Source organism: Garra rufa, chromosome 5 (genome assembly GCF_049309525.1).
Source record: "Garra rufa chromosome 5, GarRuf1.0, whole genome shotgun sequence".
In the NCBI taxonomy this organism is placed as follows: domain Eukaryota; kingdom Metazoa; phylum Chordata; class Actinopteri; order Cypriniformes; family Cyprinidae; genus Garra; species Garra rufa.
In genome coordinates, this window is record NC_133365.1 from 40,887,563 (window position 1) to 40,910,848 (window position 23,286).

At 36.7% G+C, this 23,286-nt stretch overlaps 1 protein-coding gene and 1 long non-coding RNA gene across 2 annotated transcripts; one reads left to right on the forward strand and one right to left on the reverse strand.

Moving 5' to 3' along the window:
• Positions 1–2,232: 2,232 nt before the first annotated feature.
• Positions 2,233–5,945, reverse strand: LOC141335635 (uncharacterized). Its single transcript, XR_012355618.1, has 2 exons — positions 5,863–5,945; positions 2,233–5,434 (listed from the first exon to the last, which is right to left on the reverse strand). It is a non-coding gene; the product is annotated as an uncharacterized lncRNA (long non-coding RNA).
• A 10,142-nt stretch (positions 5,946–16,087) lies between these two features.
• LOC141335762 (uncharacterized) lies at positions 16,088–22,267 on the forward strand. The gene is made up of 6 exons (XM_073841313.1): positions 16,088–16,378; positions 17,319–17,507; positions 17,595–17,693; positions 20,332–20,402; positions 20,963–21,093; positions 21,346–22,267. The coding sequence occupies exons 1-6, from the start codon at positions 16,240–16,242 to the stop codon at positions 21,584–21,586; spliced, it is 870 nt and encodes a 289-aa protein (XP_073697414.1). The 5' UTR covers positions 16,088–16,239; the 3' UTR covers positions 21,587–22,267.
• The last annotated feature ends 1,019 nt before the right edge of the window (positions 22,268–23,286 follow it).

The window sequence follows — 23,286 nt, forward strand, 5'->3', positions numbered from 1 at the left end:
TATTCGATCCATTTTTACAGAATTCATTCGATTCTACCAGTCAAATGTTTTCGATTAGTAAGATTGTTAATGTTTTTAAAGAAGTCTCTTCTGCTCACAAGCTTGCATTTATTTGATCCAAAATACAGCAAAAGCAGTAATATTGTTAAATATGTTTGCTATTAAAAAAACTGCTCTGCTTTCTATTTAAATATATATTTTAAAAAGTAATTTATTGCTGTGATCAAAGCTAAATTTTCGGCATCATACTGCAGTTTCCAGTCAGTGTCACATTATCCTTCATTCTAATATGTTGATACGCTGCTCAAGAAACATGTATTATTATTATTATTATTATTATTATCAATATTTAAATCAATTGAGTACATTTTTTCAGGATTCTCTGATGAATAGAAAGATCCAAAGATCAGCATTTATCTTAAATAAAAAGTTTTTTGTAACATTATACACTATACCCCCCAAAAGTTTGTTGTTGTTTTTTGAGCAGCAGATTAGAATATTAAAATGATTTTTGAAGGATCATGATGCTAAAAGTTCAGCTTTGAAATCACAGGAATAAAACATATTCAAATTATAGGCTACTATTTCAAAATTGTACTGTTTTGCTGTACTTTCCCAGCAGGCACAGGACGTCAACATGACGTCAGATTGACGTTGTACCCCAACGTCGTAGGGACGTTGCATTTTGGTTGGAAATGAAAATCGGGTTGACGTCAGAACCCAACGTCAGCCCGACGTCAATGTCCAACGTTGGTCAGACGTTGCATTTTGGTTGGAAATGAAAATCGGGCTGACGTCAGAATCCAACGTCAGGCCGACGTCAATGTCCAACGTTGGTCAGACGTTGCATTTTGGTTGGAAATGAAAATCGGGTTGACGTCAGAACCCAACGTCAGGCCGACGTCAATGTCCAACGTTGGTCAGACGTTGCATTTTGGTTGGAAATGAAAATCGGGCTGACGTCAGAACCCAACGTCAGACCGACGTCAATGTCCAACGTTGGTCAGACGTTGCATTTTGGTTGGAAATGAAAATCGGGCTGACGTCAGAATCCAACGTCAGACCGACGTCAATGTCCAACGTTGGTCAGACGTTGCATTTTGGTTGGAAATGAAAATCGGGCTGACGTCAGAACCCAACGTCAGGCCGACGTCAATGTCCAACGTTGGTCAGACGTTGCATTTTGGTTGGAAATGAAAATCGGGCTGACGTCAGAATCCAACGTCAGGCCGACGTCAATGTCCAACGTTGGTCAGACGTTGCATTTTGGTTGGAAATGAAAATCGGGCTGACGTCAGAATCCAACGTCAGACCGACGTCAATGTCCAACGTTGGTCAGACGTTGCATTTTGGTTGGAAATGAAAATCGGGCTGACGTCAGAACCCAACGTCAGGCCGACGTCAATGTCCAACGTTGGTCAGACGTTGCATTTTGGTTGGAAATGAAAATCGGGCTGACGTCAGAATCCAACGTCAGGCCGACGTCAATGTCCAACGTTGGTCAGACGTTGCATTTTGGTTGGAAATGAAAATCGGGCTGACGTCAGAACCCAACGTCAGGCCGACGTCAATGTCCAACGTTGGTCAGACGTTGCATTTTGGTTGGAAATGAAAATCGGGCTGACGTCAGAACCCAACGTCAGACCGACGTCAATGTCCAACGTTGGTCAGACGTTGCATTTTGGTTGGAAATGAAAATCGGGCTGACGTCAGAATCCAACGTCAGGCCGACGTCAATGTCCAACGTTGGTCAGACGTTGCATTTTGGTTGGAAATGAAAATCGGGCTGACGTCAGAATCCAACGTCAGGCCGACGTCAATGTCCAACGTTGGTCAGACGTTGCATTTTGGTTGGAAATGAAAATCGGGCTGACGTCAGAACCCAACGTCAGGCCGACGTCAATGTCCAACGTTGGTCAGACGTTGCATTTTGGTTGGAAATGAAAATCGGGCTGACGTCAGAACCCAACGTCAGACCGACGTCAATGTCCAACGTTGGTCAGACGTTGCATTTTGGTTGGAAATGAAAATCGGGCTGACGTCAGAACCCAACGTCAGGCCGACGTCAATGTCCAACGTTGGTCAGACGTTGCATTTTGGTTGGAAATGAAAATCGGGCTTTAAGACAAAAATTTTTAATGACATTAGTAAAAAGAATTTAACTTAATCTGAAAGTGGAATCCACAAATGTGGGGTGGTTATTTCAGAAAAATGACAAAAGAGATGACTGGATTATATATTAAAATATTTGTTTTATTATATTAGCATTATTGAAATAGAACATTTTCAAAATAAAATTTTTAAAAATCAACCTTTTTCCAATTGTTATTCCAACATTTTTCAAAACATTAACATCCAATTGTTAAGCTGTCAAATTCCAACTTTAAAGAAAAATGTGGTTAAAGGGATAGTTCACCCAAAAATGAAAATTTGATGTTTATCTGCTTACCTCCAGGACATCCAAGATGTAGGTAACTTTGTTTCTTCAGCAGAACACAAATGAAGATTTTTAAAGAAAACTGCTGCAGTCTGTTAGTCATTTAATGGCAGTGGATGGGCACCAATCCTTTGAAAGTAAAAAAAAACAAAAAAAACACATGCACAGACAAATCCAAATGACACCCTGCGGCTCGTGGTGATACATTGATGTCCTAAGACATGAAACGAACTGTTTTTGTGAGAAACTGAACAGTATTTATATAATTTATATAATTTTTTACCTTTGATATACAATGTCCAACTCAGCTCATCATCCGGCGCATTACCTGTGTACACGCTCTGACGTAGTATACACAAACACCATAAGGAAAAATCAGTGAAATGTCAACAGACCCGGATGAGTTCGTGCAAGTAAACTTAATCTTTTAGCTTTAAATCGGTTTGAACAGTCAGGATAAGCGCAAGTAATTACCATTTTGAATAGCCGTTATACCCACAATCTCTGTGCAAACAATGAAGGTCTTACGCGACAGATCGCTTACAGAGTTTGCGTATACTACGCCAGAGCGCGTACACGTGTAACAAGCCAGATGCTAAGCACGCGCTCGGGACAGTTGTTGGACACGGCTGTATATCAAAGGTAAAAAAAATTATATAAATACTTTTCAGTTTCACACGAAAACTGATCGTTTCGTGTCTTAGGACATCAGTGTATTTTCACGAGCCGCAGGGAGTAATTTGGATTTGTCTGTGCATGTTTTTTTTTTCTTTCTTTCAAAGGTTTGGTGATCATCCAATACCATTAAATCACTAACAGATGGCAGCGGTTTGAGTTAAAAATCTCTGTTTGTGTTCTGCTGAAGAAACAAAGTCACCTACATCTTGGATGCCCTGGGGGTAAGCAGATAAACATCAAATTTTCATTTTTGAGTGAACTATCCCTTTAATATGGATTTTGTTGGCATGACGTCAAACCTTAAAATTAAAACCTTAAAAAAAATCTAAATAATAAGCAGCACATTGGAATCTATCTATCTATCTATCTATATATATATACACACATACAGTGGGTACGGAAAGTATTCAGACCCCTTAAATGTTTCACTCTTTGTTGTATTGCAGCCATTTGCTGAAGTTCATTTTCTTCCTCATTAATGTACACAGCACTAGCCTGCAAAAATCCAGACCCTAATCTATTAAGATTAAGAGTCTGGCATCGAGCAATGAAAAGGGCCTAACTCGAGGGGCGGCACCAAGCGTGCATTTGAAACTCTCACTGCACGCAATTGGATCACGCCACGACCAATCACTAAGTTTTCACTAAACCCCATACGCTTAGCTACCAGCGGAGCGAACTGATAGATTAAACTCTTGCCGTATCCAGTCGGCAAAACAGCAAAAACGTCCTTCTAGCAAACGAACGGTTCGAGCGCGGTTTACTGTTCATCTTTTATATGAAAAGCCAAGTCTAACTCGTTCATTGTAGCGGCCAAAGCCGTTTCAAGCAACTGGTGTTAATCTGTTTACTAAATGTTTAGTTCGCCTCTGGCCCGCCTACATCAGATACACCGATTTGATTGGTTCTCAGAACTGCTTACGTAATGCAGTAATGTGGATCATTGCTCGATACCAGAGTGTCTTGTAGAGACAATTCAAATTGTGCTCTTGCGAGACCTCTGGATTTCCAGGGTAACACAGCACCCCATATTGACAGAAAAACAAAATTTTTGCAGATTAAAAAAGAAAAACTGAAATATCACATGGTCCTAAGTATTCAGACCCTTTATAATACAGTCCCAATTTTGAAGCATGGTGGTGGCAGCATCATGCTGTGGGGGTGTTTTTCAGCTGCAGGGACAGGACGACTGGTTGCAATTGAGGGAAAGATGAATGCGATCAAGTACTACTTCTCCAGAGTGCTCAGGACCTCAGACTGGGCCGAAGGTTTACCTTCCAACAAGACAATGACCCTAAGCACACAGCTAAAAGAACGAAGGAGTGGCTTCACAACAACTCTGGCTGGGCCATTCAAGAACAGTCACAGAGCCCTGACTTAAACCCAATTGAGCATCTCTGGAGAGACCTAAAAATGGCTGTCTACCAACATTTACCATCCAACCTGACACAACTGGAGAGGATCTGCAAGGAGGAATGCCAGAGGATCCCCAAATCCAGGTGTGAAAAACTTGTTGCATCTTTCCCAAAAATACTCATGGCTTTATTAGATCAAAAGGGTGCTTCTACTAAATACTAGGGATGCACCGATCCGTATCGGCCGATCACTTGCGCGTTTTGTCAGTAAAGCCGGTTCTGTAATCAGCGGTAAATGCCATCAGGTGCGTGATTTCACGTTGAGCCGTATATACTACACACAGCCGTTGTTCACTGACGAGCTGTGCACATTCACACAGTGAAATCACGCACCTGATGGCATTTACCGCTGATTACAGAACCGGCTTTACTGACAAAACGCGCAAGCATGATCGGCCGATACGGATCGGTGCATCCCTACTAAATACTGAGCAAAGGGTCTGAATACTTAGGACCATGTGATATTTCAGTTTTTCTTTTTTAATAAATCCGCAAAAATGACAACAATTCTGTGTTTTTCTGTCAATATGGGGTGCTGTGTGTACATTAATGAGGAAAAAAATTAACTGTAATGATTTCAGCAAATGGCTGCAATAAAACAAATAGTGAAACATTTAAGGGGGTCTGAATACTTTCCGTACCCACTGTATATATACACAGAGAGAGAGAGAGAGAGAGAGAGAGAGAGAGAGAGAGAGAGAGAGTGAGAGTGTTACAGTAAGATTGGACAGAGGTCAAGATCCACCTGTAATTCCAATATTTTTCAAAACATATTAACATGAATTTTATTCACAGCTTTTTCTTCTGCCACATCCACCTACTCTGTCTTTGGCATATTTTAAACAGAAGGCGATGACTGCTGCAATATTTGCCTCTGTCTCTTTTGATGTTTCCTGGATACTCTCTGTAAGAAATAAGAGTGTTTTAAGGTAAATTCACAATAGATGAAAGACATCAGTATGAATGCAAAAACAATTGTTCAAGTTCTGACTAACAATATCTCAAACAGAAAGGTAGACTAGCAACAGGAATGACCGGCCAATCAAGAAATCAGTGTATATTTGAACATTTGTGTTATTTCTGTGTGACATAAGTAACTCTGAAAAAATAGTTTTGACAGGCCCACACTGAAAACAATAAAGAAAACAATTTTAAAAAAGTGCAGTGATGAGACAGTTTTTGTGGGTATCATTTAAATTGATCTACTCAGCTGACCAACCTGCTGACTACAATATGTGGTTTTCACTTAACAACCAAAAAGTAAGCTAAACAAATCTATCACAGTCATGCAACACTAATATTCTTATTATTTAGGTAGTTTGGTTTCTTTACCTGTGACAACAGTGTACAGTTTGAGCTTGATGAAGGCAAGTTTGCCCCCCCCCTCCCCTTCATATTGACCTCATTTGTCATCAACCTGTAGATACAAGAGTAATACATAATTAATTATACATGACACATTATTAGCCAGTTGTTTGTGTTTGTCTTAGGTTCATCATCATCTACTGTAATGCAGATATCATACATAGCTTGTTGGTGCTAGATGACCATTAGAATGACCATTCATGCAGTGTGTAACACAGCTCTAAGTGAATGAAAACAACCTACAAAGTTGGAAATCTAAAAGGGGGGTCAAACACCCTTTCATTTACATTAACTGCATCCTTTCCTCAGAGCCAAAGCACTAGAGATTGAGGATCATGGGAATCATTCTCAGTCTCCAATACTCAGACATTCAAGCAGAAAATAATTAAACCAGCAACATAGCATGGCATTTTTATTTAAATGTATTTTATATATATTATCTGTAGCCTTTTTTTTTTTACATTATTTGAGAAATGCAAGACTTTGAAGAAATCAAGCAGGAATCCTGGAATTTATGCAAATCCATCATAGCTTTATGAGATATTGTTGGTTCATAAATGATAGTACAACTTAGTAAAATATTGACAACTGCAAAGTAAAAAGCATACCTGTCAAACAGTCCTTAAATGTTTTTGATATTTTTCTTCTTTTTGGTTGCAGTGAACCTTCTTCAGCTTCTGTGGTTGTGAAGTCACAGTTTTTCACACACTTTGAAGTCGTCTATAAAACATAAATAATACGCAAACAAGAGAACACAAGAAAACCCACTGTGACAAGGTTACAGGAGAATCAGATTAACTAACTTCAATCTAATACCTTTAATCAAATTAATGTTATATAATAATTTATGTACATGTACAACCATCAGTGTTCTTTAGCAGCTCATTTATAAATGAACAAAAAAACATACCTTGCAACAATACAGCTTCTTCAGACCATGGCAAGGAGATAAAAGCATGAAGCAGAAACAAAACGAATGTTATAACCTCGTATTTCATAACTCCACAACATTAACATCTGAAATCACACAATTTTAAATAGCCTACTAATAATTAGTACTGTCAAAAAATAATAATAAATCAATTGCACATTTTTCCAAAATGAATCACAAGTCATCCTACTTAAAGTTTTTAAATATACTATAGCCATGCAACATTACAGTATTACTGAGAGCTATCATTTTTAACATTTATTAGAAAATAAACTTATAATTTTATTGAACTTAAAACAATTTTCACATAAACCCATTATAATAAGTGTTATATTTACCTGTACCCTTCATCAGAAATATGCAGAAATTGAAACTGAAGTTATCAAACACTAAATTTAAAATTAAATATAGATAAATCATTAAAGCTAGAAAAGTATGTTCCCCTCTTTTCACAAAAGCAGCAGCTATGAGTGGGGGAAATCATTTAAGGAAATTATCTCCAATTGTGGATAAGAGTATACAAATTATTTTGATGATGAAAAATACAGTAAACAGTACTGTGAAATATATGATGTTACAATTTAAAATAGCTGTCTTTTATGCAAATATTTAGTCAAATATAATTGATTGCAAATTTGAATTTTCAGCGTAATTATTCCAATTCAGTGTCACGTGATCCTTCAAATATCATTCTATGCTGATTTGCTGCTCAAGAAACATTTCTGATTATTATCAGTGTTAAAAACTGCTGTGCTGCTTCATATTTTTTGTGAAAAATGGGATGCCATTCAGTCTTGTGTAAGATGAAAAGACATAAATTAATACTTTTATCAACAATGTTGCATTAAAACAAATATAGAATGTAAAAAGTCTGATATGATTGATATTTACACTTATTAATTAATTGCTGTTCTTTAACTGAAAACCATTACACCAACAATACAACCAATATATCACAAATAATAGGCTAACTCATAATAATTAAACAGCATAAGAATGATTTCTGAAGGGACACTGAAGACTGGAAATAAGAAATAAATTAGGTACATTTTAAATAGAAAACTGCTATAACCTACATTGTGACGAATAACGTAAATGACAGTCTGAGAAGTCTGAGAATTTTGAAAGGGTCCCTAGTAGTTTACATTTCATTTGCAATTAGTTTCCTTCATCGTTTTTCGCAAACGGCATTCAAGTCGTGCGCAGCTCAGCGTCCCTAAATCCTGCGTTCTACACTTTGATTGGTCATTTCAAACATTTTGCTAATGACCAGCGCCTTTGAACCGCTGCACTGAGCCAGAGCGTGCTATATTAATTCGAATTTTTGTTTGAAGTGGGCCGCGTGCTGGGCCGATGGTAGAATATACATATAACGTAACTAACGTTACAATCAATTTTACATTAAGTTACACAAAGGGGAAAAACTCCCGGTACTCTGGATAGCCAGTCCACCACTGTGCATGCGTTATGTGCATATCTGCATAACTACTGTGCGAGCATTTTATCCGAGAAATTGCAGTTTTCCAGCGCTACATGGCTTTTATGGCTTACTAATGTGCATTTTTTATTTCAGGAATATAAACACCTTTAATTACCTTTACGCATCTTCTTTCAAATACGTACATGTAATATTATATAGGCTGTAGTAAACAGTTTTACATCATATATAATCAAATTTCCAAATGTACTTACCACAGTTAGCTGCCAGCTGTGCACCTCAGACCTCGTGATAAATTGATCCTCCAAAAAAAATAAAAAAAGACCGCCAAGTACAAAATGGCGCAAGGGCGTTACCGTGTTGCATGTTTGCACAAGGGGGGCATGGGAGTTAGCAATTCAAAAATAAATAAATTAGTTAAAAAGTAAACTTGTTATATGATTTTAATAATAATAACAATAATAATAATACTATTATTTAAATTAGTTCTACTGACAGAAATTGTTTTTTTTTATATATATTTTAAAGAAGCAATATGTTCCATCATATATGTAGGCTAACATAGATGTATGCATTACCTTTTCTGACCCTAACCTTGTAAATATTACAAATGAAAAACACATTGGGGTTGAATTATATACAATAGGCTACACATATATATATTTTTTAATTTTTTTTTTTTCACATTAAAACAATGTCTTATTTGAACAATTAGACTTTTTTGCTCCATCACTGAGACAATATTTGGTTTTAATTATAAATAATTCCAAGCACCACAATATTGCTTGTCCCCACAGCCATGTACAGCAGGAAAGTGCTTTATTTTGAAGTAAAAAAAAAAAAAAACAGGTTTTTCTGTCATTTAAAATAATTTATCAACACAATAATGTATTCATAATTATCTAATATATGATAAAAATGGCATAATAAAACAAAATGCTGAATAAATATTAAAATATTATAAAATATATAATGCAAACAGTGGTCCCCTGGAGTTCACTGTTACCTTTAACAAAAATCTGTTATTTTGAAATAAAAATCACACTGATGACATCATCTGACTACTCTTATTAATTTTGTCACTGCATTGCTTGCAGCAGCAAGATGATTCAGTGGTTAACCTGGCACCTCACTGCAAGGTGTTTCCTTAATGCAAACATGCACATATGACAATATAGTGATCAATCAGACTGGGATCCATTTGCAGCTGTATTTGTGATAGTAAAGCAGGTATTGAGCTACAGGTGGCATGCAAGATCAGTACCAGGTATGGAGATTATGTGAAATGTAGTGAAGTCAAAATGGGGAAGGGGAAAATTCCCTCTGATGGCCCGAAAAGGGAGTCACAGAGGCACTCCTAGTAACAAACAAATTGAGGATTCAATTTTTTTTCATATTTGATTGTGCGTTTTCTACACATTGCACCCTTGTATGCATTCCAGTCCTTTCAGACCCTTTTCTCTATGCTGTTTTTTTTTTCTTTTTTTCTGATTTCAAATTTCCCATAGGTATAGGGTTTCTCTCACACAAAAAAAATGCATATTCTGATCAGATCAGATAACATACCAATACTTTACGATGGCTGTATGACGTGTTGGTCAATGTTTTTTTGTTTGTTTTTTGGAGAGTTTGAGCTTTTAAAGATTATTTCTACTTTCTCTGCTCACAATTTCCTTTGTAAAGCTATTTGAATCAACTGATGTGTAGGCAGAGGCCTGAAAGTTTCGACCTAGAGAGAGTTGTGCAGCTACTGCATTCTGTTAGCCTGACAAGCCAGACCCACATAAATGTAGGGTCTGGGCACTCTCCATAGACAGGGCTCAACCGGAGGGGTGGGATAAACGGTTGTCTTTCAAACTCCCTCTCCACGCAATAGGATATTGCTACAACCAATCAGAGCAACGAAGAAGGTGACGTAATCAGAGCGACGAAGATTTTTTAACGAAAATCGTTGCAGTCTGTCAGCCAAATAATGGACATAGATTTGCACCAGACCTTTAAAAGTAAACAAAAACATGCACAGACAAATCCAAATTATTATTAAATGTACAGCTATATTTTGAAAAATGCAATTTTTTACACCAAGCCAGTGGTGATCACATTGATGTAAACATACACATTAAAGGGTTAATGCCACAACCTAAAACTAACAAAATACCAATGTCTAATGATGTTAGAGTTTGACTTTGTGTGGACATTACCACGATGACGTCTATCAGACGTTGGATTTTGGTTGCCATACCTGACGAATAAATGTCAGTATTTGACGTCAATATGACGTTGGCTTAAGATGTTGGCTCGACGTTGGATTTTGGTCACTTTCCAACACAACTTAAAATCAACCAAATATCAACGTCTAATGATGTTAGAGTTTGACGTTGTGTGGACGTTACCACTATGACGTCTATCAGACGTTGGATTTTGGTTGCCATACCTGACGAATAAATGTCAGTATTTGACGTCAATATGACGTTGGCTTAAGATGTTGGCTCGACGTTGGATTTTGGTCACTTTCCAACACAACTTAAAATCAACCAAATATCAACGTCTAATGATGTTAGAGTTTGACGTTGTGTGGACGTTACCACTATGACGTCTATCAGACGTTGGATTTTGGTTGCCATACCTGACGAATAAATGTCAGTATTTGACGTCAATATGACGTTGGCTTAAGATGTTGGCTCTACGTTGGATTTTGGTCACTTTCCAACACAACCAAAAAATAACCAAATATCAACGTCTAATGATGTTAGAGTTTGACGTTGTGTGGACGTTACCACTATGACGTCTATCAGACGTTGGATTTTGGTTGCCATACCTGACGAATAAATGTCAGTATTTGACGTCAATATGACGTTGGCTTAAGATGTTGGCTCGACGTTGGATTTTGGTCACTTTCCAACACAACTTAAAATCAACCAAATATCAACGTCTAATGATGTTAGAGTTTGACGTTGTGTGGACGTTACCACTATGACGTCTATCAGACGTTGGATTTTGGTTGCCATACCTGACGAATAAATGTCAGTATTTGACGTCAATATGACGTTGGCTAAAGATGTTGGCTCGACGTTGGATTTTGGTCACTTTCCAACACAACTTAAAATCAACCAAATATCAACGTCTAATGATGTTAGAGTTTGACGTTGTGTGGACGTTACCACTATGACGTCTATCAGACGTTGGATTTTGGTTGCCATACCTGACGAATAAATGTCAGTATTTGACGTCAATATGACGTTGGCTAAAGATGTTGGCTCGACGTTGGATTTTGGTCACTTTCCAACACAACTTAAAATCAACCAAATATCAACGTCTAATGATGTTAGAGTTTGACGTTGTGTGGACGTTACCACTATGACGTCTATCAGACGTTGGATTTTGGTTGCCATACCTGACGAATAAATGTCAGTATTTGACGTCAATATGACGTTTGTTTAAGATGTTGGCTCGACGTTGGATTTTGGTCACTTTCCAACACAACTTAAAATCAACCAAATATCAACGTCTAATGATGTTAGAGTTTGACGTTGTGTGGACGTTACCACTATGACGTCTATCAGACGTTGGATTTTGGTTGCCATACCTGACGAATAAATGTCAGTATTTGACGTCAATATGACGTTGGCTTAAGATGTTGGCTCGACGTTGGATTTTGGTCACTTTCCAACACAACTTAAAATCAACCAAATATCAACGTCTAATGATGTTAGAGTTTGACGTTGTGTGGACGTTACCACTATGACGTCTATCAGACGTTGGATTTTGGTTGCCATACCTGACGAATAAATGTCAGTATTTGACGTCAATATGACGTTGGCTTAAGATGTTGGCTCGACGTTGGATTTTGGTCACTTTCCAACACAACTTAAAATCAACCAAATATCAACGTCTAATGATGTTAGAGTTTGACGTTGTGTGGACGTTACCACTATGACGTCTATCAGACGTTGGATTTTGGTTGCCATACCTGACGAATAAATGTCAGTATTTGACGTCAATATGACGTTGGCTTAAGATGTTGGCTCGACGTTGGATTTTGGTCACTTTCCAACACAACTTAAAATCAACCAAATATCAACGTCTAATGATGTTAGAGTTTGACGTTGTGTGGACGTTACCACTATGACGTCTATCAGACGTTGGATTTTGGTTGCCATACCTGACGAATAAATGTCAGTATTTGACGTCAATATGACGTTGGCTTAAGATGTTGGCTCGACGTTGGATTTTGGTCACTTTCCAACACAACTTAAAATCAACCAAATATCAACGTCTAATGATGTTAGAGTTTGACGTTGTGTGGACGTTACCACTATGACGTCTATCAGACGTTGGATTTTGGTTGCCATACCTGACGAATAAATGTCAGTATTTGACGTCAATATGACGTTGGCTTAAGATGTTGGCTCGACGTTGGATTTTGGTCACTTTCCAACACAACTTAAAATCAACCAAATATCAACGTCTAATGATGTTAGAGTTTGACGTTGTGTGGACGTTACCACTATGACGTCTATCAGACGTTGGATTTTGGTTGCCATACCTGACGAATAAATGTCAGTATTTGACGTCAATATGACGTTTGTTTAAGATGTTGGCTCGACGTTGGATTTTGGTCACTTTCCAACACAACTTAAAATCAACCAAATATCAACGTCTAATGATGTTAGAGTTTGACGTTGTGTGGACGTTACCACTATGACGTCTATCAGACGTTGGATTTTGGTTGCCATACCTGACGAATAAATGTCAGTATTTGACGTCAATATGACGTTTGTTTAAGATGTTGGCTCGACGTTGGATTTTGGTCACTTTCCAACACAACTTAAAATCAACCAAATATCAACGTCTAATGATGTTAGAGTTTGACGTTGTGTGGACGTTACCACTATGACGTCTATCAGACGTTGGATTTTGGTTGCCATACCTGACGAATAAATGTCAGTATTTGACGTCAATATGACGTTGGCTTAAGATGTTGGCTCGACGTTGGATTTTGGTCACTTTCCAACACAACTTAAAATCAACCAAATATCAACGTCTAATGATGTTAGAGTTTGACGTTGTGTGGACGTTACCACTATGACGTCTATCAGACGTTGGATTTTGGTTGCCATACCTGACGAATAAATGTCAGTATTTGACGTCAATATGACGTTGGCTTAAGATGTTGGCTCGACGTTGGATTTTGGTCACTTTCCAACACAACCAAAAAACAACCAAAAATCAACGTCTAATGATGTTAGAGTTTGACGTTGTGTGGACGTTACCACTATGACGTCTATCAGACGTTGGATTTTGGTTGCCATACCTGACGAATAAATGTCAGTATTTGACGTCAATATGACGTTGGCTTAAGATGTTGGCTCGACGTTGGATTTTGGTCACTTTCCAACACAACTTAAAATCAACCAAATATCAACGTCATTTGACGTCGATATTGGACGTCAAAATAACGTTGTCCTTAGACGCTGGCTAGACGTTGGATTTTGGTTACCTGACGTCACGACCTAAATCTAACCTAATATTAACGTCTTATGACGTTGTGTGCCTGCTGGGTTGGATCAAATAAATGCAGGCTTGGTGAGCACACTTCTTTAAAAACCATTACAAATCTTATTGTTCAAAAACTTTTGACTGGTAGTGTAAATCAGAAAATTAGTAATATGATTTATTTGATGTCCTCCATAAGATAAACTTTTCAACTTAACACAAGTAATTAACCCTGAATCCCTTCAACCAGCAGCCCACACAAATACACACACTTGCTGGTGTATGATGTTAATAGTCTCATTGTTATGTGTTAATTTAGAACAAATTTACATATGCTTGAATAATAAGCCTGTAACAGTCAAGCTGACCAACAATGGCAAGCCACGTATAAACAGTGGCATCCTGACATGAGAGCTAGGACAGCTGAACAGAAAACAATCTGTAGCTAAAAATAATCATCCACATTCAATCTCTTGCTTATTTACATTCACACCAGTGTAACAATGGTGTACAGTGTGGTAGCGAGTGCAAGCTTTATGGGAAACGATTGAGAGAGAGGCTATATTAGCTTATTCCAATCACTGCAGTGTCTTCTGGGAAAAGTAAGTTATGCAGTTATTCTATAATGCAAAAAAGGCAGTGAAGCAGGCATCATAAACAACATGAGCTTACGCCTGTGTCTTGTGTCTTGTTTACAATTCTATGCCATACATTTCTGTATTGTGCAAAGCACTTGGACTGAAGGGATGTTCCACGCCAGTGTACAATGTCAGTCAATTCTCAGTGGAGTCTTCCAGTTGTGTTGAACCAGCATTTTAGTCTTCTTGTCATCCTTCATTCTGCAAATGTGTCAGAAGAGTCTCAGCTTTCTCTGAATAAACACTGAACTCCGCGATAAAGTACATTTGTGAGTCAATTCCCAGATTCCCGTATGTTTCCTTGAATGCTATACACTTCTTGACTCTTTTGTTAAATGTTGTTTTACATACGTCTACAATAATTTTTTAACAAAAGACTATATAAAATAATACTAACAACATTACCAAATAAGCTTTTACACCGTCAGAAAAAAATGCTCAAGGGGAGATCTTTTAACCTTTTTTACCCCTTAAAGGTTCATAGTAGTACCTAAACTAATTAATCTAAGGTAATAGCATGTAATAACTATTAAATGCACTTTTTAATGGTTAATAAAGTTTAAAGATGTGTCTTTTACTGTATTGCCTCAGCGACAAGCTGCTGTACTCCTACATCAAAAGTGATGATAAAGACTTTCAAATTTCTATTTCAGATAAATGCTGTTCTTCTGAACTTTCGATTCATCAAAGAAATCAAAAAAAAATACTCAGCTGTTTTCAACATAATAATAATGATAAATGTTTTTGAGCAGGAAATCAGAATGATTAGAATGATTTCTGAAGGATCATGTGACTGGAGTAATGATGCTAAATATTCAGCTTTAAAATCACAGGAATAAATTACATTTTTCAAACAGAAAACTGTTATTTTAAATAGTAAAAATATTTCAAAATTGGATTGTTTTTGCTGTACTTTGGATCAAATATATGCAGGATTTGTGAGCTGAAGAGACTTTTAAAGAAACATTAAAAATCAAAAACTTTTGACTGGTGTACATTTAAAGAAAAGCTGAAATAAGTGGCTATCTGAGATTTAATCAAATTTACCAAAAACTTTGCAACTTTAAGCCTTCAGAAACAAAGTGAAGAGAGCAGAAAGGGCCAACTTTAGAAATACTGCCAAGTTGCCATAGTGTGAGAGGCATCCACTGCCTACGCTGTAAAAATAGTTTTATTGAAGTCTGGGAGTGAACGAGATACACAAATGTCAGCTTAAACAAAGCGAGAAGCTAAGACTGCTAAGACAGCAAAGACAGACAGAAATATAGATAGACAGAGCTGCAAAAAGAATCTGCAAAAGTCTTTGAAATGTCAAACAAATAAATAAATCAAACAATTATCTGACTTATAAAAATACCATATACAATCTCTTGTGACATTAATATTAAAGTAATGCAAATAACATAAAATGTTAAAATCTGAATCTTAAATCTCTCAGCAAACCTTTTGGAAGAGCTGATACTGTCTGAAGGAATTTGTACAAAACTATTGGGACTGGCTTCTCGCTAAGGTTTAGTTGGAAAAACAAGTGTTTACGCCTTCTAGAAAAGCCTGATATTTAGTATGTTTAAATTAATTAAGAAACAATTGCACTGAGTCGCTTTACAAACGAGTTATGTTGGCTTGATTCGTTAGGTAAGCCTGTCCTTTGAGCGCATGCGCACTACACCGTGTTGTATAAACGCGGAATTGGCGGTTGTTGTCAAAGAGCAGCAGTTTATGTAGTATGATTTTGTAGTTTATGAGTTAGCTCTACACGCGTTTTGTAAGCAAAGTGTCCTTGTGTCTGTAACCTGTCTCTCAGTAAACCAATTTGCTTCAGTTACAAAAGTCATTCAAACATGAGGGACGAAAATGAAAGAGACAGTAAGAAGATGAAAAGAAAAGCAGGTCCGGATGATTTAAAGGCGCCTGGGAAGAAGAGACAGAAAATAAAAGACAAAAACGAGGGAACGAGCAGCGCAGTCCAGAAATCAGACGGTATCTATCTATCTATCTATCTATCTATCTATCTATCTATCTATCTATCTATCTATCTATCTATCTATCTATCTATCTATCTATCTATCTATCTATCTATCTTAGTGACATTAGCGTTGTTAAACTTGAACTAACTTTAAGTTTATATAGTGCGTTTTCAAATATTTTTGCTTTAACTTACATCAACAAGCATCCTATACTATACTACACCATACTAACGTTATACTATATACTGTATACTATACTAGCATACCATTTAGAAAAACAAAATCAAAATTGCATTACGTCATGCCATTTAAACACTTTTTTTCATTTCATTAATTAAAAAAATTAAGTGTCTACTATTTATTGTAGTCTGTACAATAAATCGTATTTCTGTTACTGCTAAATGTTGTCTAACTTTTATAATTAGTTATTCACTGACCTTTTTTTTAAAGGCTATTAGACACAATAACTTATGTAAACACCTCATGTGTCATAATGGTTCCAGGTACAGCTGTTAATTTTCCAAATGTTCTGATCTGAGTGGTCAATATCCCGTGTTCAATTACATATCTTCATGTAAGTCAAACATTGTCCATTTGGCCTTGACATTTCAAGTAATCTCAAGTAGGTCTAAATTTTATTTGAATGTGGTCGAAAGTGATCCAAGTAGGTAATTTGTTCACTTTGCAATTAGTTTGTCCATTGAAATAGATTTGATTTGCCAACTAATAGCATGCATGAGAGGCATGCATTATTACATTGACAAGGTATCAGCCAATCATAATGATAAGGAGCACATAAGGGCATTATTGCACTGACAGGATAATGAACCAATCAGTGCAATACAAGCGTTTGCGCCAATCACATGACTTTGAATTCAGAGATGAAGGCTTTTTAGGTTAGCAACATTATTTAAAGATTGTGTTTTTGTAATGTGTTTTTCTCTGATCCTCAGCTCTCAGTGGTAAAGCTGACTCTACAGAAACCAAAGTGAAGCTTTCTAGCAAAGACAAGGGCAAAGGGAAAAAAAATAAATCTGCCCACTCAACAGACCGGTCTGAGGATGATAAGAAAAACAACTCAGATGGTGGCAAAATTACCTCTGAAATAAAGAAGAATGAGAAAGGACAACTTGTGTTTAAAGGTGAAGTTCAGATAATTCTGTAGCATAGGGTTGTAATTTATTAATTAATTTATTCTTTGACTAATTATTGTTTTTCTGTTGTTGCAGACCACCCAGAGTTCACACCTAACATGACTCCTAAAGAGGTTTTGCAGGCAGGCAGTTTTGGGGGTACCTATTTCAGGCCCATCTACTCCAGTATCACAAGTATGTCTCACAGTGATCAGATGTTGTTAGATTCAATTACTGAACAACAGAGACCTCACATGCTTTATTATAATATGTGACCCTGGACCACAAAACCAGTCAATTTTTTGAAATAGAGATTTATACATCATCTGTAATGTTGCTAAAAATTCAGCTTTGACATTACAGGAATAAATTACATTTTAAAATATATTAAAACAGAAAATGATTATTTTAAATAGTAAAAAATATTTCTAAATTTTACAGTCATTGCTGTACTTTGGATAAAATAAATGCAGGCCTGGTGAGCAGAAATGATCTTACTGTTCAAAAACAAACTCTTTTATTTCATAAATATTTACCCCTTTCAAAATGAAGTTTCTATAACCACTGTTACAGCCAGTTGTTTTTTAAAGTCACATAAATAGTTAATATAAATAGTGTATGGTGAGTCAGTACTAAGATAGAGTTGGTGAGAGAAAATAACTCACATGTTACACGCTCAAATATATGAGATTGGCTGTAACAAACAAATGTTTTACTGTTAAAATGTCGTATGAGATCTACAATGTACCAGAAGGAATGTGAGAAACTATGGTCTGACGAGACCAAATTTTAGTTTTTTGGCAATCAGACTAAACATCATGTTTGGTGTAAGCTTTTACCTGTGCATCCTTTGAAGCACAACGTTAAGTATAGTCCTGGGAACATCATGCTGTGTGAATGCTTCTCTTCAACAGGCCCTTAAGAAGGTAGATGGTAAAATAAATACAGCAAACTACAGGCAAAAAAATATGTGACTAGGGAGAAGATTTATTTTCCATGAACACAGTGACCATAAAATCTAAAGCTACACAAGAATGGCTAAAAAACGAAAATATTAATATATCTGTTTCGCAAAGTCAGACTGTATATCTCTGTTGAGCGATTATTGGTTCACTTTAAGGATTAGTTCACCCCAAAATGAATGTTTGCTGAAAATGTACTCATTCTCAGGCCATCCAAGATGTAGATAAGTTTGTTTCTTTCATTAAAACAGATTTGGAAAAATTTAGCATCACTAATAGATCCTCTGCAGTGAATGGGTGCCATTAAAATGAGTCCAAACATATGATGAAAACCTCACAATAGTCCATTATTTAATTTTAGACCATTGCTTTCAGCTAAAATGGAGTCCTTCATTTTCAATATTGCTTTCTCCTGCTAATAATTTGTCTCATCTGAATCAGGAGAGAAATATGCACTGCGCAAGCAAACAAAAACAGTCTAAAACACATTTTAAAGGGATAGTTCACCCAAAAATGAAAATGTAATGTTTATCTGCTTACCCCCAGGGCATCCAAGATGTAGGTGACTTTGTTTCTTCAGTAGAACACAAACAAAGATTTTTAACTCAAACTGTTGCAGTCTGTCAGTCATATAATGGCAGTCACTGGGACCCACAGCTTTGAGAGTCAAAAAAAACATACATAGACAAAACTAAATTAAACCCTGTAGCTCGTGACGATACATTGAGGTCTTTAAGATAAAACAATCAGTCTGTGCAACAAACTGAACAGTATTTATATCACAACAGCTGACGCGTGACGCGTCAACACATTCTGGCATAGTAGACGCATACCGGGTTTCTTGAACAGACCGATTGTTTCGTGTGTTAAGATCTCAATGTATCGTCATGAGCCGCAGGGTTTAATTTAGTTTTGTCTGTGTATGTTTTTTTTTACTCTCAAAGCCATGGATCCCATTAACTGCCTTTATATGACTGACAGACCGCAACAGTTTGTTTGTTTGTGTTCTACTGAAGAAACAAAGTCACCTACATCTTGGATGCCCTGGGGGTAAGCAGATAAACATCAGATTTTCATTTTTGGGTGAACTATCCCTTTAAACAAATATGTTGGTGGATTTTGATGTGAAAGGACAACATTGGATGGACCTTTTGACTGGACCTTCAAGTGTTATTATGGATTGTGATTATGGTTGATGGTTTAAAGTTAAAACACCTTAATGATGGCTTTGTTTCTTTTTTCACTTCACAAGACGTTAATTGATGGACTGGAGTTGCGTTGATTATTTGTGGGTTATTGTGATGTTTTTATCAACTCTCATTCTGACAGCACCCATTCACGACAGATGAGCAAATTATGTAATTTTCATTTTGATGCTATTTTGAACTATTCCTTTAAAAACAACTGTCCACTAAATATCTAAATACCTACCTGACTGAGCTTGAGCAGTTTTGCTAAGATGAGTCGGGAAAAATTCTAGTGGCAAAATGTATAAAGCCGATGGAGACATGTACGGCTGTAATTGGTTCCGAAGGTGCATATACTAAATTCAAATTTGCCTGGTGGTGAATACTTATGGAAAAGTGTCATTTATAACTGTAATAGATTTTGACAGATTTTAAGAAATCTGTTTTCACTTGAACAAGTCAAAAGAAAATAGTCCTTTTTATGGGTCAGAACTGTTGTTCACTGTACTTTCCACATTAACATGTACTTGTGACTTGATTCAGACTTGAGCAAGGAACATTTTACATTTCTGCCTCTCTGGCAGTCAAGAGATGGTGGTTATAAACTCAAATGTCTAACAACTTTTATGCACTCAACTGTAAATCATAAAGTTTTCACAAGAGTGTTTTTTTTTTTTTACACAGAGCAACATTACAAAGATGTTTGGCAAGAGCTTCCCAAAGACTGGTTGGGCGGACTAAACATCTCTAAACAGGTGTGAATCATTATCATTACATTTTAATAGTAAATGCTGTTGTCAAAGTTAACATAAACATCATTGTTTTGCTCTGTTTTGATTGTAGAACAAAGTAGATACCTAAATTCATAGACTGATGTGTAATAGTGTATTATCATCATTAATATCATTTTGACAGATCTACTGTTATTTTTATTTTTATATCTGCCTCGTGTTGTTTTATGCAGTATTTTATGTCAGCAGATTAGCCGATCATTTAAGTGGTTTTATCCCTTTAGTTTGATGCTCAGGGCTATGAGCATGTGATGAGACTCTCACACAAAACGAAAAACCATGAAATTTTATGTAGCCAGAAGACCTTGCTTGCACTTGATAAAAATGAATGAATCGTTGATAACAGCTAGATTGCCACAAAGCAGCAATCATTCACAGTTGACAGAAACAGTGAATATAGCAACAACTTTGAGCATGTACGCATGTGTTTGAGAAATAATTGAAACTTTTGTGGATATCTAAGCAGGTTTTATACTGTTGAGAGAATTTTTTATTGTGTTTTTTTAAATTTTGGTTTATTTTAGGTGGCTTCATCCATGTACAGGGAAAACGTGAACACCTATAATGTGAAATGTGGTGGCAGTCTAGAGATGTGGGAAAGCAGTGGGTGGATTGTGCCCCAGGATCCATATGGCTGGTTCCAGTGGTACTGCAGGCAAGAGCTGCAACTCCTTTTACTACTATTCTTTTATCCAGCAAGGACTCATTAAATTGATCAAAAGTGACTGGAAAGTTGCACAAAGTTACATTGTTTCACAAAAATATTAAGCAGCACTTAACAACTCTTTTTAACATTGATCATAAGAAATGTTTCTTGAGCATCAAATCAAAATATTAAAATGATTTCTGCAGGATCATGTGACCCTGAAGGTGTTTTTCACACACTTATCTTCTGTCTTTCCAACAGGTTTTACCAGGGCAGGCGAACAGAGGACGATGCACGCCAGATCAGTCGCTGGGCCAAATGTGCAGGAGCCAAAGGTCGGTGGCGGAATAATCTCATCACAAAAGTGGTCCGGTCTGGTTGTGGTTATGACAACCCCGGTGTTTCCCCGGTGGTCAGACAGACTCTGCAGCACTGGGGCTACAAACTCACCCAGGAAGACTATAAGGAAGGAGCAAAGAGAGTCAAACTCAGAAAGGATTAACAGACTTTTAAACTGGCCTTATTCGATTTATCACATAGTGCAGAATAAAGCTGGCCTTGTTGCATGGACATAAACTGATTAAACAATTGATAGTGTGTGGGACTGAGGGACTTGTTTAGCTGAGTAGACCTGTGGTAGTACTGCGGTATTTGGTTTTCATTGTTTTCTGTAAGATGTTTTGGTAAATAGAAGTTATAATAATGGTCTATTTTTAAAATTTGGTCCAAAGCAGACACGGACATAGCTTGTTTTCTCTTGTGAGGAATGTCAAGAACTGATCTATGATCGGATGTGGGCATTGTTACAATTATTTTTTGAGACAGTAATTTATTTTTCTAGGTTTATTTTTAACACACACTGGACATTCTTATCTATTTGACTACACTCTGTGTCCTAAATACAAACTTTCCAAAATGACATGTTCTCTGAATGGAATTTATTTATATTTAAAAAGTTTTTTTTGTTGCCACTACACATTGCACCCTTTGGTTTTAGAAACAGGTGTAATTTAATCAGGAACTTTTATTATATGGGTCATTACTGATATGCAGTACATTTTAATCCTCTCACTGTATATGTATTAATATACTGTATTAGATAGTAGTTGATAGAAATGGAGATCATATTAAGTTTTTTTCTTCTATGTTAGCACTCTGATCTTTTATGGCATCGATTTGGTTTGTCTCACTTTCTATACTATTAGATACAATTTCAGAAATGTAAATTATATATAAAGGAAGGTAATATAAGATAAATGCCCTGCGAATATATTCATACCCCTGCATTTTTTTTCACATTTTGTTATGTTGCTGCCTTATGTTAAACAGCTTTAAATTATTTTTTCCAATTCAATATACACTCTATACACCATAATTTCAAAGCAAAAAACTGGTTTTAACATCTTTGCAAATGCATTAAAAATAAAAAAAAAACTAAATGATTCCATTCCATAAGTATTCATACTCTCATCTGGGACAGTTGAAATTTCACTCAGGAGCATTCACATTGCTTGTATATATTACTACAATTTGAGTGGAGTTAACCTGTGGAAAATTCAATTGAATGGGTATGATTTGGAAAGGCACACACATCTTAATAAAAGGTCTAACAGCTGAAAATGCATATCGGACCAAAAACCAAGCCCTGTAGAGCTCAGAAACAGAAAGAGTTCAGAAAAAAAAATCTGCTGCATTGAAGGTTCACAGAAGCATGTAGTCTCCATTACCCTTAATAGAAGAAGTTTGAAACAACCAGGACTCTTCCTAGAGCTGGCCTCCTGGCCAAACTGAGCAATTGATGGAGAAGGGCCTTGGTGAAAGAAACTGATGGTCACTCTAGTTGAGCTCCATGATCATATGTGAAGATAGGAGAAATCTACAGAAGGATGATCACCACTGCAACTCTCCAATGATCTGGGCTTTATGGCAGTGAGGCAGGACTCAATCCTCTCATGAAAACACACTTGGAATTTGCAAAAAAGCACCTGAAGGAAGGACCCTCAGACTGTGATTTTCCGGTCTGATGAACCTCAGTTCCAAGCATCATGTATGGAGGAAACCAGGCACTGCTCATCATCTGCAGAGTACCATCCCAAAAATAAAGTGTGGTGGTAGCAGCCTCATGCTGTGGGGGTGTTTTTGAGCAGCTGGGACTGAGGGACTCATCAGAGGGGCAGCAATACACCGTTGATGCGTCCAGTC